This window comes from Prionailurus bengalensis, chromosome A1 (assembly GCF_016509475.1).
Source record: "Prionailurus bengalensis isolate Pbe53 chromosome A1, Fcat_Pben_1.1_paternal_pri, whole genome shotgun sequence".
In the NCBI taxonomy this organism is placed as follows: domain Eukaryota; kingdom Metazoa; phylum Chordata; class Mammalia; order Carnivora; family Felidae; genus Prionailurus; species Prionailurus bengalensis.
In genome coordinates, this window is record NC_057343.1 from 144,892,337 (window position 1) to 144,911,846 (window position 19,510).

At 37.8% G+C, this 19,510-nt stretch overlaps 1 protein-coding gene across 3 annotated transcripts in view; it reads left to right on the forward strand.

Moving 5' to 3' along the window:
* The first annotated feature begins 6,194 nt into the window (after nucleotides 1–6,194).
* ZFYVE16 (zinc finger FYVE-type containing 16) overlaps nucleotides 6,195–19,510 on the forward strand; it is a 52,964-nt gene continuing 39,648 nt past the window's right edge. Inside the window, exons 1-3 of one of the 3 annotated variants that reach the window (XM_043592987.1) lie at nucleotides 6,599–6,739; nucleotides 10,422–10,549; nucleotides 19,387–19,494. In XM_043592987.1, coding sequence (XP_043448922.1) covers nucleotides 19,425–19,494 — 70 coding nt within the window. In that variant the 5' untranslated portion in view covers nucleotides 6,599–6,739; nucleotides 10,422–10,549; nucleotides 19,387–19,424. Of the gene's footprint in view, nucleotides 6,345–6,454; nucleotides 6,740–10,421; nucleotides 10,550–19,386; nucleotides 19,495–19,510 lie in introns of those variants that run through there. The other 2 variants (XM_043592978.1, XM_043592970.1) reach the window with 2 other exon arrangements.

The window sequence follows — 19,510 nt, forward strand, 5'->3', positions numbered from 1 at the left end:
GCACCCCAGCATTTTTTTTTTAAATAGTAAGACACATTGCAAAGTGTGCAGAAAAGATTCTTCTGGTTATTACTATTTCTTTTTCTTGATTTGAAGAAGTCAAAGAAATTTTATATAAAAAATTCACTTTTGAACTAACTACTCAATCTGTTACCAAAAAAAAAAAAAAAGCCTGACAGAAACATCGTTATCTCTCATCATAAAGGACAGGATTTCCGTTCCATTTATGTGCTTTTTTTTTTTATCAAGGAATCACTATTATAAAATTACATACAATGGGCATGAATTTTATTCTACAACGCCAGGATAAAAGAAATATCACATTCCCATATTTCTTAAAGAAAATGTAATCTGTTCTGAGGTTGGAGGGAAAATTCAACCAATCATTTTTGAAACTCCCTTTCCTGTTTTGGGGAGGTCCTGCACTAATCCTGGACTTCAGTATTGTCAAAACAGTGTGGTTGTGCTATTCTCGGTTCTCCATTGCTTAGCCCTCTTTGCCATTGCTCTCTTGCTTGCAAGATGCTGCTATACAGCCCTGGAGCCTGACTCTTGGGCATGAGATGTCAGGCAGGCTCAGAGATGCATCTCACAGGAAATTTCCCACTGACTTCAGGGTGTGCTTCTCATTGCCACATTCTGAGAGGGTCACTACAGGCCCTCAGGACGTGGTCTCTGCCACCACGTGGTGGGTTACTTGTCTTATTTCCCACTGAAGAAAGCTCGAGTTTTCCCAATGTTTGCAAATGTGATCTCTTTTCTCAAATGTACATAGAGAAGATGATAACCCTAGTTCAATTTTTCTCCTAATTATGGCACAGGATTAAACTTATGTAACTCAGAAAGCACATTAACATTTCTTTTGAGCTTATTCTCAAAAAAATATTATTCAAGCAACTGACAAGGAGAATAATTAATTTCACTTCTCTGATTTGAATTTCAGTTCTCTTTCTGTCTCCAGTTTACATGCTAAGTGGTAGTGGAATTGGATCATCAACAGTTGTTTCTTCTCTCTTTCGATTGCCTGAAATTGTTAATTCAATCTGAACACATTTTAGCTCTGGTGAGTTTCCTTATGCCAGCTTCTAAATATAAAATTAGTGTGTGTACTAATATGATATGCCTATGTCTTCAAAATTTTTGCAGATGAATTCAGATGTGACTATCCTTATTTATATAAAAGCAACTAATAGTTTTAAAAATCTTTTCTTATTGATTTGTTTTTTGACTTAATAGAAAAAAGTAGAAATCTAACATTAGAATTAAAAAAAATCCTAATCTGATTTAAATTTAATTATGATTCCTTTGACCATTTTAATATTTTTTTTGTATTATGATTAAGGCAATAAGTATGACATGTGTTCATTATAGCATTAAATATTGGGATGAACAATGGTGAAATGCTTAAGTTTGCTTACACAAAAAATCTAGAGAACTGGTGTAGTATCATACACACACATATACATACATATACATATATTTAACTTACATATATTAACCCCCCTCCCCCCACCATTAGTCTCCTTTAGAGGATACAAGGGAGGCAACTCATTTTTCTGAAAACAGTAAAGTAAAAGGTCAAATATTTAACTTTCCTTTCTATATGAACTATATCCTGGGAAAACTAAATAGCTGTTGAGGGAATTTTTATCTATTGGAATTTAGTTCCAATAATGAATAGAAAAGAAAAAATAGGCTGTCACCATTTTGCAAACCCAAATGAAAGAGTGAATCCAAGTGGTGACTATCAATGGTTGCTAACATCATGGAAAGAGGCCAATAAGATATTATGTATCTGTTGAAAGTATATAAAACCACTTATGGGACGGCATTGGGAAAAAATTAAACCTGTACCAAACCAAACTTCCAGATGTAGCTCTGAGCTTACAAGAAACACACAGGCAAGAGGAACATGTTAAAAGACACTGTGGGGAGGGCGCCTGGGTGGCGCAGTCGGTTAAGCGTCCGACTTCAACCAGGTCACGATCTCGTGGTCCGTGAGTTCGAGCCCCGCTTCAGGCTCTGGGCTGATGGCTCAGAGCCTGGAGCCTGTTTCTGATTCTGTGTCTCCCTCTCTCTCTGCCTCTCCCCCGTTCATGCTTTGTCTCTCTCTGTCCCAAAAATAAATAAACGTTGAAAAAAAAAATTAAAAGACACTGTGGGGAAAGACAAAGTCCAAATCCTGATAATTCCACAGGCCAAAAAACATGGTTTTTTCAAAAAATAAGGTGTAAGGAACAAACAAGAGAGAACATTATTAGAAATCAATGTCAAAATGTTGACTTTAATTGGATTTTGATTCACACAATTTAAAAATTATAAAATTTATGAAATAATTAGAAATATGAACACCAGTGCCTAAATATTTGGCATTATTAGAGAATTATTGTTAAATCCTCAGGTGTGAAAATAATATTATTATGTTTTTGCAAAGAGCAATTTTATTGTAGAAATACATATTGAAATATTTATGGATGAAATGATATGACATATTATATATGCTTCAAAATAATATGCATGGGTAAAGGTATACATGAAACAAGTTTGTCTACATTGAAGTTAGATGGTGGTATTGGATATGAGGGAATTCATTGCATTATTATTTCTACTTTGTAAAGTACTCATCTTTTAAATACACAGGCAGAAAAATTTAGAGATGAAAAGATATGATAAATGAGTTTGCCTCCAAATTATCCAGCTGTGGGGGGAAGGGTAGGGTGGGTGAATGTACATCTTACGAAATAAGATGTGACCATGAGTTGTTGATACTGAAGCTGAGAGGGTTATTGTACTATTCTACTTTTACATGTGATTGACATTTTCCAGAATAAAAAAAATTAAAAGCAAAAAAAAATTCACTGTTACTCTGAGAAGCAATAGAGGTAAGTATTCATTTACAATGAAATGTATTTACCTGGCATATCATAATAATTATGAGTACTGAGTAATTCAGGTGTGAAGGAAAAACACTTTAGGAAGCAATGCTGCCATAGATAGGCTCACTGAGGCACGCAGTATATCATTCAGAATAGCCACCTCCAAATGTGAGGCTTAAGCAAAGTTTATTTACCATGTCAGGCTAAGCTATGCTGCAGTAACAAATCACCCCCAAAATCTCAGTGGTGTATAATTACAAAGTCTATTTCTTATTCTAGAAGTGTTCTGTTCACTGGAATCTCTCAAGCACTCAGACTGATAGAGTAGCCACAGTATCAAGTCTTGCCTGTTGCTGTGCCTGAGGGACAGCAGGCTCTGGAATATCTTACATTGGTGAGTAAAAAAAATCCAGTGTGCAAAGACACGTGTTACTTCTCATAGTTCACTTGTCTGAACCAGTCACACGGCCCTATTCAACCACAAGGGGGCCCGGAAGTACAATGCCATCGTATGGCCAGAAGAGAGAATTGGAATTATTTGGCAAAGAATTCTGACTTCCTTGCTAAGAGCTCCTGGTCATTGTGTTGAAGCTGTATCATATGAGCCCTGCAAATAACTGTACCTTGTTGCCACCCCTAAGACAGTCTCCAGACAGAAGTGCTTATCCATCCTTTTGGGTTATTTCACTGTTAATGACCATAGTCATGGAATATATTGTATGCAGTATGCAATGTATTGATTACATAAGGACTATAAAGTAACTGGTTGACTCAATTATGAATTTAGCAATACTTCTTAAAAGTGTTCTATTTTCCTTTTGGATTATTAAAGCAATACATTCTCATTGTAAAACACAGAAAACATAAAAAACTAGAAAGAGGGAAATCACCCATAATTTCACCTTCCAAAGATAATCACAGTTAATATTTTAGTGGATTTCCTTCCAAACTTTTTCTGTGCATTTTAAAAATTAGTTCTCATGGTCACCAAAACTATAGCCATTTCTTCATTAGTGGCATTGCTTCAGGTAGCTGATCTAAGTGGCCCTAAAGTAGATAATTTAAAACAAAATTAGCTGTTTTCCTTGTAACATGGGTGTTCTAACATGGTTAGATAGCATTAAATACTAATGATTAACAGTTCCATGTCACTTTCTGTGTTTGGGAGCAATGAAATCCTAGTTCTAAAATTGCTTGTTAGTATAACACCAGCCATGAAACAAATGAATAATTGTAATTGTTATCTTCATTTGCTTCTGGTATTTTCTCCACCCAGACTACTAATGAAAAGGGAACAGCTTTGCAAGTTCATGTTACTGTGGAATTTAAGCCTCTTAAGATAATCAAGATTCTGACAACCTTCAAAATAATGAAAACTGTTTATGGTCCAAGTAAGAACTAGTTCAAGTCTAAAGAATAAGTTGGCCACATATGTTACAATTGGGACGATTTCCTCAAGTCATAACTATTTAGTAATAAATTGGGATCTTTAGAGGTTAAATAATACATGGGAGTTTTTCAATAATTATTACTCAAACTTTGCAAGGTCTCTTTTTCATTAATATTTTATTTGACATTGCATTCAATGTGCAGATTTCTTCTTCATTTCTATCAGCAAAGGAAATCATAGGAAATTTAATTGACAGGCTCCACAAACATCTTGTTATTTTATGATATTGCAGCAACCTCTCAACTATTAATGTTTGTAAGTAAAAGAATGACACAGTGGATTGTGAACTTCTTAGGGCAAATTTCATGAATTCCCCATCTTTGTAATCCTTACAACTCCAAACCAAGTATAACGAACCACACAGAGGAAATGCCCATAAACAAATAAATGTGATACAAAGTACAATTGCATTTGTATGAGAAAGGTATTCCAGTTTGGGGAGCTTTTTCACTTTCCTTATTGTTATTTCATATAAATGTTTGTATTCTGGAATATCTCCTTATAATTTCCAGAAAGGAGATTATTAATTTAGGTCATGCGAAAATTTCTTGTTATGATTTGACAAATAACTTTCCAAAATCTTTGTCCTAATTTAAATCCCCAACAGGATGAGTGTTCATTTCACTCTACCCTCACCAATGGAGTTAATTCGCATTTTAAACAAATTGGCTAATTAGATCCACTGGAAATAATATCTCATTTGTCTTCATTTCATTATTAATGAGTTTGAATATTAGTAAAACATGTACTAGGCACTTATGAATTTATTTTGTGAATTGACCATTCATGTATACAGTTTTCCTATTTATCTGTAAGGTCTTAGTGTTTCTATTTGTATTCTTTGTCCTCACACTATATAGATATAGATATAGAGATAGAGATATATAGATATGTTATACTATATGAATATTTCTATATAAATATTTCTATCTCAAACACTTGTATCCACGAGTCTCTGCTATTAGATGGTGGTTCCATAAGGGCAATGACCCTTTTATCTGTAAACATTTAACGCATAGTAGAGAAATATGCATACAGTACTTTGTAGAACTACTTAGGATTAAGTGAGATAATGTAAGCAAAGCATTTAATGCAACGTTTGTCACATGGTAGATGCTCAATAAATTATCAAAATTATCAAGTATCAAAAAAAGTTTTACTGTTGGACTAAAACAACACAATTTTATTTCAGGTTTAGTAAAATCAGAGAAAGAAAATAGAGATTCAGTACTTTTGAAAGAGCACAACCTATTGTTTGTTGCAAACTGCAGATTTAGAATTTGAACCGATTCTCAAATCTTTCACCATAAATCACATCTGATTGAAATACCCCTAACGTACTACATACAACTCTTGAAATTTTTGAAAGATCAGTATGAATTACCGGTAAAACTTTTTGGCAACAGATGGGATTCTTCTCCCCATACCCATGATCTCCTTTTCCCTCACTTAAATTTATAGGACACTTGTGGTAAAAATAGTAAAGCTCAACAAGCACAAACATACATCACATGAGGAGCATTTATTTCTCCAGTTGGTTAGCTTTTGTTCTTAGACGCGGGGAGGCAGCTGTTCTCGTGATCACTGTTAGAAAAGCAGAACTAAAGCAATGAGAGGGAAGGCCAGCAGCCTTGGGAGCAGGCAGTCAGCTGGAGGGCTTGAAGCTGGGGGATAGGTGGGAGCTTTTCTGTTGCCGCCGAGAGAAAAACGGGGTGGACAACACCAGCGTTAAGTAACAAGGCTTTCCGGGAGGAGAGCGGAGCGGGGAGCAGGACTGGTTAGCTGCCTGGCAGGCGGGCGTGTCCAGTACAGGCCGGTGCGCCGCGCCGGCTCCGCTGAGGCTGTAGGGTGGGGGCGGGGGAAGCTGCGTATAGGTCAACCAAGGGCAAAGGAAGCCGGACACTGACGCAGGTGGCCTCCCGATTCCGGCTCCCAGGCGTCTAGGGGGAAACTCAGTCCCCGTTTAATGCGGGTCTTCAAGCTGCCTCATCACCGCACAACCTTCTCAGGCACTTCCGGTAAGAATCCCGGCACCCTCGGCTGAGACCCCGCAGAGCCTCGCGCAGGCGCCTTGGGACCTGGCGGAGGCCGCGGACTCGGAGGGAGGGAGTGTGTGTGTGTGTGTGTGTTTGTGTGTGTGTGTGTGTGCGCGGACTCGGAGGAAGGGAGTGTGTGTGTGCGTGCGTGTGTGCGTACGTGTGTGTGCGTGTGTGTGTGTCGACGGAAAACCTCTTCTGCGCCTGCGCTGTCTGCTCCTCCCCGCCCACCCCCTCCCGCCCCCAAACAGGTCCGGGGGAAAACAAACCCTGAGCCGACGTAGCTCACCCCCGGGACTCCCGGCCGGGGTCGCTCTTCACTCCTCTGCGCCTCGTCGCATCGAGTCCTCAGAGAGCTCCTCAGGGTTGTGGGGGAGGTAAGAGCCCCCCAGTAACTGGCCTCTTGGCCCTCCCCTCACCCCTGCTGCACTCGCGGAGGGGGCGGGGTGGCCGCTGGATCGGCCGACCTGAGTGCCGGGTCTGGCCCTCCTTTTCCTCCAAGGGTCGCGTCTAGGCCCCCGGCTTGTTCTCTTTCCGAGCTCCTTGAGTTGGCCAGGGAATCACGACCCTCAAACCTCGTGTCCCTTCGGTAGAGCCTGGCCGGCTGGACCAGGCAGGGAGGGCAATCTCGGCGGCTTTTTGCCGGGTCCCACCCACCCGGGCCGTCCGGAGTGCTCGGGGCTGCGGTGGGAGCGGCCCGGGGGGCCGCGGCGGGGGCTGGGAGAAGTGCCCCCGGGGCTGCCTGGCCCACCATGGGAGGGGCTGTGCCTGCTAGAGGGGACTGTGGTTCCCGCGGAGAGGTAGCCTGTGCGCTAGGAGGACTCCAGCAGAAGAATCTGTCATCGCCGCCTGTGCTCTTTCGCAAACCCCATTCTCGCACCGATGCATTTTCTCATCATTTTAGATCTGAAGGATGCGGTAGTGTTCCTTTCCTCTACCTTTTCTTTGGTACCTCTGAAAACTCCTAAAAGATGGCCTAACTTTGAAACTATTAACTTACTTGTTCTACCGTGATTACAAATTATTCCAGACTGAGTGTTCTTACTAGCTTGACTCGTGTGGAAACCATCCCATATATTTGATAAATTCATCTTTTTCATTTAACAAAATAAGGCAATTTGTTGGTTGAATTAGGTTCCTGAATTTATTAGAACTTGTTCCTTCTGAATTGGCAAGAGTGCAATGGTTTGATCCAGTAAAACTGTAATTTTTCACCCACTTTCTCCCCTTTTTTTCTCCCATGGATGTTAAACTGCACACTAAGTGTCACAAAAAATCTTAACTATAATAAAGATAAGAAAAAATAAGCCATAATTCAGCCATTTAAAGTGAATCAACCGCAGTTAATATTTTGACTTTTAATCTCCCAGGGTTTTTTCTCATGGCAGTTTCTTAATTAAGATGATGAGATGTTATATACAGTTGGATTGCCTGCTTTTTTTTGCTTAAAAATTTTAAAGTATTTCCTCCAGTTTTTAAAAAGCTTCATGAGTATCTTTATGATGTTTGATTACACAAGTAATACATGAGTGAACTATCTTTTGGAATATTGCAGTTAAAGCTCAGTTCCCATTTAATTATCACCCAAATTGTAATATTGTTAGGTAATATGATGGTATCACAGTTTTTTTTAACCCAGTGGGTTTCAGGATCCCTTTACAAACTTAAAGGTGACTGAGGACTAAAAGATTTTTTGTTCTTTAATGCAGTATTTTGCTATTTTAGAAATTAAAATTCAGAAAATATTTAAAAATTGTGCATTAAAAACCCTTTATATATTGAATTAAAGAGTATTTTTGAAAAATATATTTTTCTTAAAAAATGTAGTGGGAAGGGTGGCATTGTTTTATATTTTTGTAGATCACTAATGTCTGGCTTTATAGAAGACAGCTGGATTTTCAGATTTGCTTGTCTCTTCACTCTTACGTGCTATCTTGTACACTAAAGCATATTAAGAAAGTCCAGACTTGCATACATAGGTGTTTGGAAAAGGAAGGATCTCACAGATCCCCTGAAAAGTTCTAGAGTTTTCCAGGGGTCCTTAGACCAGTTTGAGAAAGGTGATTTGACTATTCTTATGTTGATGAGCTGTTAGGTTCTTTGAAATTTTGCACTATTACAAACATTGCAGCATTCAAATTTCTTTGTGATGTGTTCCTGCACACAAGTGCTAATGTTTTTCTAGAAGTAGAATTACTTTTGATGCCTGCATAATTTTCTAATGTTGGTGTTTAGATGGTTTCAATTAATGATTTGGTAGAATATCTTCGCATATTTTCAGTTGCTTTGGATTATTTTAAATTTTTAAAAAGAATTGTTACATCAAATGTTAGGAAACTTTTTGAGGCTATTGATACATATTATCACATTGTTTTTCTGAGAGGGTATTCTGGTTTACTTCTTGTCATCGGTATTGGAGATGCTTGTTTTGTCACACCCTTACCAACACTTTTATCATTATTATTATTTTAATAAGTTTTTTAAGTTTATTTTTTTTAGAGAGAGAGAGAGGGTGTGAGCAAGCAAGGTGGAAGGGCAGAGAGAGAGAGAGAGAGAGAGAGAGAGGGAGAGGAAGAATCCCAAGCAAGCTCTGCACCATTAGCACAGAGCCTGACATAGAGCTGAGACTCACGAACTGCAAGAGCATGACCTAAGCTGAAATCAAGAGTGGGATGCTTAACCAACTGAACCACCCAGGCACCCCCGATCCATTATATTATTAAAAGAAATTATGAGGCTCTGGATCTTGGGGTCGTGAGTTGGAGCCTCATGTTGGGTGTAGAGATCACTAAGAAAAAATTGTGTTCTGATTTAGTAGGCAACAAATGATATATGTTATAATTTAGATTATTTTGATAGTACAGATTGTGCTTTGAATATTTTTTCATAATCTTACTAGGTCATATTATTTGCCCATTTATAATCCAGTGTCAATGTGTTGTTTTCTAAAGGGTTTTTTAAAAAGTTTATTTATTTATTTTGAGAGAGAGAGCTGGGGAGGAGCAGAAAGAGAGGGAGAGAGAATCCCAAGCAGGCTCTGCACTGCCAGTGTGACCCTGACCAGGGACTTGAACCCATGAACCTTGATATCATGATCTGAGCCAAAATCAAGAGTTGATGCTCAACTGATAGAGCCACCACATGCCCCCAAAAAGATTTTTGGAAATATATTTATTTATTTTTTCAGAGAGCGCAAGTGGGGGAGGGGCAGAGAGCGAAGGACAGAGGATCTGAAGCAGGCTCTGCGCTGACAAGCTGATAGCAACAAGCCCGATGTGGGGCTCCCAACTCACAAACTGTGTGTGAGATAATGACCTGAGCTGAAGTTGGACCCTCAACTGACTGAACCACCCAGGTGCCCCGCCCCCTACCAGATTTTTATTATCTTTTTCTTTTTTAATTTTTAAAAATGTTTATTTAGTTTTGAGAGAGAGAGCATGAACAGGGAAGGGGCAGAGAGAGAGGAAGGCACAGAAACCGAAGCAGGCTCCAGGGCACAGAGCCAGATGCAGGGCTTGACCTCACGAACTGCAAGATCATGACCTGAGCTAAAGTTGGATACTTAACTAACTGAACTACCCAGGCACCCCTTTATTATCTATTTTGTATTGTAAGGATATGCACTATAAGTTTCTAGGAAAGGAAGAAAATTATCTTTTTTGTTATTTACAAAAGTAGTACATTTTTGTAAACAAAAAGTAAAATACAGATATGTATTATGCATTATCTATAGAATTACATAATGTAGATGTGAAAGGCATGCATTATCACAGATACCATTATTACCAGTTTGGTATTTGCCTCTCTATATTTTTTTCCTGTGCCTTTGCTAATACTTTTTTTTTTTTTTTAACAACTTACTTGTAAAAATGAGTTTGTACTGTACATGACATTTTGCTATTTGATTTTTAGTCATTTAGTACTCTATACTGGATATTTTCCTATCAAAGTGCATATAACTCTGGGCAAAGTTTTATCCAGAGTGGCTTTAGAAACACTAATTGTGATCTGTAGTTATCTGATGTCAGGCTCCTGTCCTCTTCTATATTCTCTTCCTAGGTGATCTCATCCATTAACAGTTATGTGCTGCCAGTTTCCAAATCTTTTATCTATCTCAGACTTCTCTCCTGCATTCCAGATCCTTATATTCAACTGCCTATTGGACATCTCCCCAGGATGTTCTCAAGGTACTTCAAACAACAGTCCAAGCGTGAACTTATTTTTTCCCTTAGTCCTGCTCTTCTTTGTATTGCCTGTCATAGTCAGTGGTACCACTGTCTGCTCAGTCACCCATGATGGAAACCTGGCAGTGATCCTAGCTTTCTCCCTTGTTTCACTCTCCAGAATTTCCCGTTCTTTAGTCACTTTTCTATTGATCCCTTTTCCATCTGCTCCGCATTATGTCAGTTCAGGCCCTCATCATGTCTCATCTTAACCGTTTAGGAGTCTCCTTACTATTGGTTTTGTGGGTTTTCTGATTAATTTTCCATGTTGTTGCCAATTTTTTTTAAATCATGAAGACATTTTTAAAAACCATTTTTGTAAAGGAAATATTGTAAATATTTTATTGTAAATCTGAGACTATATAAATGGTCAGGTAAGTAAAGATATTACCTAAAACAGGGGCGCCTGGGTGGCTCAGTCGGTTAAGCGTCCGACTTCAGCTCAGGTCATGATGTCACGGTCCATGAGTTCGAGCCCCATGTCGGGCTCTATGCTGACAGCTCAGAGCCTGGAGCCTGCTTCTGATTCTGTGTTTGCCTCTCTCTCTGATCTGTCTCAAAAATAAATAAACATTAAAAAAATTTTTTTTAAAAAAGATACTACCTAAAACAGGTTGCTATATGTACACACAAATAAACTTCTTTAGAATAGGGAGTATATCTTATATTCCATTTGTGTCTTTTACTGTACATCATAGATTTTTGGCACAGTAAGTACATCTTAGTTGATTGAAATGGGAATTATGTGCAGCTTCAAATGTCATGTTAAAAGGTTTCATTTACGTGGGGCGCCTGGGTGGCTCAGTCGGTTAAGCGGACAACTTCGGCTCAGGTCATGATCTCGCGGTCTGTGAGCTCGAGCCCTGCGTCGGGCTCTGTGCTGACAGCTCAGAGCCTGGAGCCTGTTTAGGATTCTGTGTCTCCCTCTCTCTGACCCTCCCCCGTTCATGCTCTGTCTCTCTCTGTCTCAAAAATAAATAAACGTTAAAAAAAAAAAAAAGGTTTCATGTACAGTATTTGCATTATATCTTTTATAAATTATTGGATTCTATTATTATTTAATTATCTTTCCTTTTTTTCACGTTTGTAGGCACCTCAAATGACATAATGCTTAGTAGTACACTGGTATACATAGAGATACTCTGTAAACATTTAATGAATTCCATAATTTTTTAGAAAAATGCTGTTTTTTTTCCTAATGAGAGACTATTTCTAGGCCTTCTAGTTCCTGTGCTTTAGTTTTTTAATATTTCTATATTCAGAATTCCTTCACTACTTAAAAAAATTTTTTTTAATGTTTATTTACTTTTGAGAGAGAGAGAGAGAGAGAGAGAGAGACTGAGGTGTGAGTGGGGGAGGGGCAGAGAGAGGGAGACCCAGAATCTGAAGCAGACTTCAGGCCCTGAACTGTCAGCACAGAGCCCAGTGAGGGGTTTGAACTCATGGACTGAGATCATGACCTGAGCTGAAGTCGGATGTTCAACTGACTGAGCCAACCAGGCACCGCCCCTCCCCCCCGCCAAATTTTTTTTTTAATGTTTATTTTTGAGGGGGAGAGAGAGAGTGGGAGGCAGGGGCAGAGAGAGAGAGAGAGACAGAGAATCTGAAACAGACTCCAGGCTATGATCTCTCAGCACAGAGCCTGATGTAGGGCTCGAACTCAAACGGTGAGATCATGACCTGAGCTGAAGTCCGATGCTTAACCAACTGAGCCACCCAAGCGCTCCTTAAATTTTTTTTTTAATGTTTGTTTATTTTTGAGAGAGAGAGAGAGACAGAGCATGAGTGGGGAGGGGCAGAGAGAGGGAGACACAGAATCTGAAGCAGGCTCCAGGCTCTGAGCTGTCAGCACAGAGCCCGACATGGGGCTCGAACCCACGTACCATGAGATCATGACCTGAGCTGAAGTTAGACACTTAACTGACTGAGCCACCAAGGCACCCGATCACCTGACCTTCTAAATAATTTTAAAAAATTTGGAAATACTGAGGTTTATTCTTTGTGTCATAAAGTTCTGTAGATACTGACAAATGCTTAATGTCTTATATTCACCACTATAGTATCATATAAAATAGTTTCACCACCCTAAAAAATCCACAGTGCTTTACTTTCAAGTTCAACTGCCCCCCACCCAAACTACTAGCAATCACTGATGTGTTTATTCTCTTTGTAGTTTTACCTTTTCCAAAATGTCAATTAGAATCATACAGTATGTAGACTTTTTAAGACTGTCTTTCACATACAGTACATATTTAAGGTACATCCCATGTCTTTTTGTGGCTTGTTAGCTTATTTCTTTGTATCATTGAATACTATTCCATTGCATGGATGTATCACAGTTTATTTATCTGTTCATTTACTGAAGGTCATTTTGGATGTTTCCAAATTTTGTCAGTTGTAAAAGAAGCTGTTATAAATTTCACATCTAAATTCTTGTGTGGACATAAATCTTTAAGTCAATTGGGTAAAATACCTAATAGTATGATTGCTGGATCATACGGTAAGACTATGTTTAATTTTATAAGAGGCAAACTATTTTTCAGAGTGGCTGTACCATTTTGTATTCCCATCAGGAATAAATGAGAGTTCCTGCTGAATAGCATCCTTGCAGCATTTGGTATTGTCGGTTTTTTGGATTTTAGCCATTGTAATTGATGTAAAATGGTATCTCATTGTTTTAATCTGTAGTCCCTAAAAACAAATGACGTTGAGCATTTTATCATACATTTATTTGCTAACTGTGTGTCTTCTTTGGTGAGGTGTCTCTTTGTGGAACTTTTGCCCATTTAATTGGATTGTTTGTTTTCTAATTATTTAATTTTAGGAGTTTTTTGGAGATTTAGATGCAAGTCCTTTATCAGATATGTGTTTTGCAAATGTTATCTCCCAGGATATGGCTTGTCCTCTTATTCTCTTAAGTGTCTTTTTCAGAGCATATGTTTTTTTAATTTTAAAGTCTAACTTCATCAATTTTTTTAATGGATCATTCTGTTGTTATGATCATAATCAAACTCATAACCAAACCCAAGGTTATGTAGATTTTTCTGTAATGTTTTCTTCAAGAAATATTATAATATATTTTACATTTAGTTCTTTATCCTTTTTAAGTACGTTCCTGTGTAAGGTGTAAGGTCCATATCTAGGTTCGTATTTTTGGCATGGGATGTCCCATTTTTGGGATGTCCAGTTTTCTCAGCACCAGTTGTTGAAAAGACTAGCCTTTCTCCTTTGAATTGCCTTTGCGCCTTTGTCAAAGATAATTTGACTGTATTTATTTGTGTGGGTCTATTTCTAGGATCTCTATTCTTTTTATTTATTTTTTTATCATTGTTTTTAATGTTTATTTATTTTTGAGACAGATGGAAACAAAGCGTGAGCAGGGGAGGGGCAGAGAGAGAGGGAGACACAGAATCTGAAACAGGCTCCAGGCTCTGGGCTGTCAGCACAGAACCCGATGTGGGGCTCAAGCCCATGAACCATGAGATCATGACCTGAGCTGAAGTCAGATGCTCAACTGACTGAGCCACCCAGGAGCCCCGCAGGCTCTCTATTCTTTTGCACTGGTTTATGTGTCTTTTTTTTTTTTTTTTTTGCCAGTACTACATTGCTTTAATTATTATAGCTTTATGAGTCTTAAAATTAGAGTGAGTTGTCCAAATTTGTTCTTCTTTTTCAGCGTTATGTTGGCTATTCTAGGTCCTCTTCCTTTCTGTATACACTTTAGAATTCTGAGTTTCCTGAGTCCTACAAAAAAGCTTGCTGGGATCTTGATTGGGATTGCATTGAATCCAGAGATCAAGTTGAGAGGAACTGACATCTTATCAAGTTGAGAGGAACTGACATCTTAATATGGAGTGTACCTATCCTTGAACGTGGAATATATCTTCATTTAATTAGGTCTTCTTTGATTTTTTTCATTCGTATTTTGTAGTTTTCCACATATGGGTCCAGTATGTATTTTGTTAAATTTATACCTAAGTATTTACTCTTTTGATGTGCTATCGTAAATGGTATTTTTTAAAATTCCAAATTCCAGTTGTTCCTTGCTCATGTATAGGAATGCATTTGATTTTTGTATGTTAACCCTGTATCCAACATCCTTGCTATATTCACTACTCTATTTTGGGGGGCCCGTTTTTGGGGATTTTCTACATTGAAAATCATGTCATTACAAATAAAGACAGTTGTAGTTCTTCCTTTCCAAATGGTGTATCTTTTATTTCCTTTCTTACTGCAGTTTCAGTACTGTGTTGAATAGGAGTTGTGAAAGAAGATATCCTTTCCTTGATCCCAATCTTTGATTGGAAAGCATCCAGTTTCTCATCATAATGTATATAATATTAGCTGTAGGCATTTTGTAGCTATTCTTCATCAAATTGAAGAAGTTTCTCTCTGCTCATAACTTGCTGAGGGTTTTTATCATAGGTAAGTGTTGAGTTTTGTCAAATGCTTTTTTTTTTGCATCCATTGATATGATTATATGATAATTCTTTAATCTGTTAATGTGATATTTTCAGAGGTTGAACCAGCCTTGCATACCTGGATAGATTTCACTTGGTTGTTGTGTTAATTTTTTTTATACATTGTTGGATTCTACTTGCTAATATTTTGTTGAGGATTTTTATGTCTGTGTTCATGAGCAATATTGGTGTGTAGTTTTCTTCTTGTAATGTCTGTATTTGGTTTTGGTATTAGATTAATACTGGTCTAATACAGATGAATTAGGAAGGATTCCCTCTGCTTCCTTTTTTCTGAAAGAGATTGTGGAGAATTGGTATTATTTCTTCCTTAAATATTTGGTAAAATTCACCAATGAAGCCATCTGGATCTGGTGATTTGTGGAAGGTTACTAATTATTGATTCAGTTTCATTAATAGATACAGGGCTGTTTGGGTTATCTGTTTCTCTTTGTGTGAGGTTTGGTAGCTTGTGTCTTCCAAGGAAATGGTTTATTTCATCTAAATTATCAAGTTTGGAGGCATAGAGTTGTTCATATTTCCTCATTTTCCTTTAAGCTCATATTATCAGTAATTTTGTTCCCTCTTTCATTTCTGATATGGTAATTTGTGTTTCTCTCTCTTTTTTTTCTTTTTTCTTTTTTTAATTTGAGACACAGAGAGCATGTGTGAGCAGGGGAGAGGGGCAGAGGGAGAGAGAGAGAATTTTAAGCTGGCTCCATGCTCAGCATGAAGCGTGATGTAGGGCTCGATCCCATGACCCTGGGACCATGACCTGAGCCAAATCAAGAGTCGGATGCTCAAGCTACTGAGGTACCCAGGTGCTTTGCTCTTTTCTTGATTAGCCTAATTTATCAGTTTTACTGATTTTTTTTTCAAAGAAAGGAGTTGTTGGTTTCAGTGAGTTTTTTTTTCCTATTTCTCTGTTGCTTTCCTGCTTTTAATCTCATTGTTTTCTGTTCTAATCTTTGTTATCTTTGTTTCTACTTGTTTTGCTCTTCTTACTCTCCTTTTTCTAGTTTCCCAAGGTGGAAGCTTAGATGATTGATTTTTTAGATCTTTTTTTAAACATATGCACTTAAGTTATAAATGCCTCTCTATGCACTGCTTTAATTGCATCCAACAAGCTTCACTTGAATTTTTAAGATTTTTGCCATCAATTTTCATGATCGCTCCCTGCCCCCCCCAACATATGTTCCTTATTTATGGCTTCCTGTTCCTGTGTCATATATGCATTGCTGTTTTTTCTGAGAATATTAGTTTCTTTGAAGTTTTCTTCTGTTTCCTGCATTTTTCTCTTATTCCAAGTTCCTTTTGTTTGTTTTGGTGTGTATGTTTTTGTGTACTATTGTATATGTATGATATAACCACAATTTAAAAATGGAAAATGGGTTGACTGGGTGGCCCAGTTGGTTAAGCATCCGACTTTGGCCCAGGTGATGATCTCATGGCTCATGCATTTGAGCCCCGTGTCAGGCTCTCTGCTGACAACTTGGAGCCTGGAGTGTGTTTCGGATTCTGTCTGCTCATCCCTTGCTCCCTCCCTCTCTCTCTCTTTCTCTGAAAAGTAAAATAAAATATTAAAAAAATTTAAAAATGGAAATAAAAGAAGTAATGTGCTGTGTTAAATTAGGATGACATGCCATTATTATTGAAAATTGTTCTGAAGTTTACCTGTTTCCAGAATAATTATTGTTCTTTTAAAAAAAATTTTTTTTAATGTTTTTATTTATTTTTGAGACAGAGAGAGACAGAGCATGAGCAGGGGAGGGGCAGAGAGAGAGGGAGACACAGAATCCGAAGCAGGCTCCAGGCTCTGAGCTGTCAGCACAGAGCCTGATGCAGGGCTCAAACCCATGGACTATGAGATCATGACCTGAGCTGAAGTCGGATGCTTAACCGACTGAGCCACCCAGGCGCCCCTAATTATTGTTCTTTTTTTTTTTTTTTAACGTTTATTTATTTTTGAGACAGAGACAAAGCATGAACAGGGGAGGGGCAGAGAGAGAGGGAGACACAGAATCTGAAACAGGCTCCAGGCTCTGAGCTGTCAGTACAGAGCCCGACGTGGGACTCGAACTCACGGACCGTGAGATCATGACCTGAGCCGAAGTCGGACGCTTAACCGACCAAGCCACCCAGGCGCCCCTAATTATTGTTCTTTTAAGGTGACCTGTTCTGAAGGGTCCTCTACCTTTGGAGTATAAAAGTTTAACTATAGAGTGGCCACCTGTGCATTTCTCTTTATTGAAATTGCTTGGTATAGGGGTTACCTGTATCTGTTGAGTTGTATTTTTCATCAATTCTAGAAAAATTCCTACCATTATCTTTTTAACCATCCTTGTTTCATGCTGTCTATCTTCCTTAGAGGTCTCCATTCTTATGATAGATGACTTCTGCCATCCATGTCTCTTACCCTGTCATATGTCCCTCTTGTCTTTCTGGGCTGCCTTTTAGGTGGTTTTTCAGGTAGGTTTTCTAGTTCATTCATTTTTCTCTTAAGCTGTGTCTAAGCTTTTTAACTCTTTTTTAAAGTGTCCTTATTTTTTTCTGGACCTCAAGTGTTCATTTCATGGCACTATCATAAATGGTTCTTGTAAAAAACTGTCTCATTTTTGTCTTTTATCCCTCATTTCCCACTCTTATTCTTCACCCCAGGGAACTTTTCAGATGTGCTTAATAATGTATATCTTTTTGTTATGTATTATTGCAAAATTTATATTGTTGATTATGTTTTACAAAAGCAGTATGGAACAGATTGGAAGTTTTTTTTAGAAAAGGTCATTTACCAAAGACAGTGTGAGGAACGTTGCTGTAGAGTGTTCCACCTTCTGGATTTAGTTGATTGCTTTGTTTTGATATCATCTAACTTGTCTCTCTATGCTTGGATTTCCTGTAAATACGTGGTTAGTTCTAAAAGCTTGATTAGATTGAGGTTCAGTTTTTTTGGGTAAGAATACATTATATGGGATACTGTATCTTCCACATGAGGCACATAATTGGTTCTTCCACATTTATTTATTTTTTTAATGTTTATTTATTTTTGAGAAACAGAGACAGAGTGCGAGCAGGGGAGGGGCAGAGAGAGGGAGACACAGAATCTGAAACAGGCTCCAGGCTCTGAGCTGTCAGCATAGAGTCCAACACGGGGCTCGAACTCACGAACTGCGAGATCATGACCTGAGCTGAAGTCAGACGCTTAACCGACTGAGCCACCCAGGCACTCCCTTCCATATTTATTGATAGTGAAATTGATCACTGGAAGTCAGATGTGTTTGCCTGTTCCCACCATTATAAAGTTCTCCTCCAATCTTTCGTCTAACCCTTTAATTAACATCCATTGATAGCCATTGCCTAGTCTATTATTTGCATTAAGGATTGCCAAGAGATGATTTAAAAAATTTTAATATACATCTGCATTTATTACCTGAGATTCTTACCTAAAGAACTTTCCCTCAGCAACTACTTAAAGTACATTTTGTTAATAGAGGGAAGGATAAGTTATTGGCTCTTTTCCCTTAATGTATCACTTTCAGAGCAATGGATTTATGCCCTGGCAACCCTCTAATGAGTGGTGGTATTTGTTTTTGTTTTTAGTATCATTAAGATCTCTTTGTTTTTTATCTATTTGATTTGTGTTCAGTCCTTTGCAGGCTTAGTTAATTTGATGTTTGGTTGTCCTATTTAAGACAGTAGGAACCCCTTCAACTAGGTTCCTGTGTCGTTTTGATTTTATCCCATTAGCCACTGATAGATTTCTTTAAGGTGTCTCCAGACTTATAGGGAGAAGTTCTTGACATAGATCAGAGGTTTATCTGCTTTATTCATAGAGCTAACTTTTAGTTTTTTTATATTTCTCTTAATATGTTCATTTTCTATTTCTTTAACTCCTGTTCTTAGCTTACTAATCTTCAGTCTTTCTCTTATTCTAACATAAGGATCTAAAGCTGTATTTGAAGTACTGCTTTTGCTGAATCCCATAAGTTTTTATATGCAGTATTTTTATTCGTAAGTGGTATATTTTATATTACCATCTCATATATATTATTTGATATAAAGTTCTTATAACTATTTTTAGCATTTACTTATGAATTCTTTGATTATGTACCTTAAGTAACTCATGTCACTTAGATAAGTGTTTTAAAATTTACAATAGTATGTTATGTTGTTAGAGTTTTCTTGTCATTTTGTATATAGAGAGGCAATTGCTTCAACTAAATTGTAGATTCCTCAAAGGAATTTATTTGTGTCTATTTCTCGACTATGTTTCTTGGTATGCAGTAGATGGCATAATATTTATATGTTAGAGAATTAAATGAACTCTCATGACTTTTTATTTTCTAGGCATAGAGAATTAAATTCTGAATAAGTCTTTAAGTAGGATGGACAGTTATTTTAAAGCAGCAATCAGTGACTTGGACAGACTCCTAGATGATTTTGAACAGAATCCAGGTGTGTTGGTTTTTAA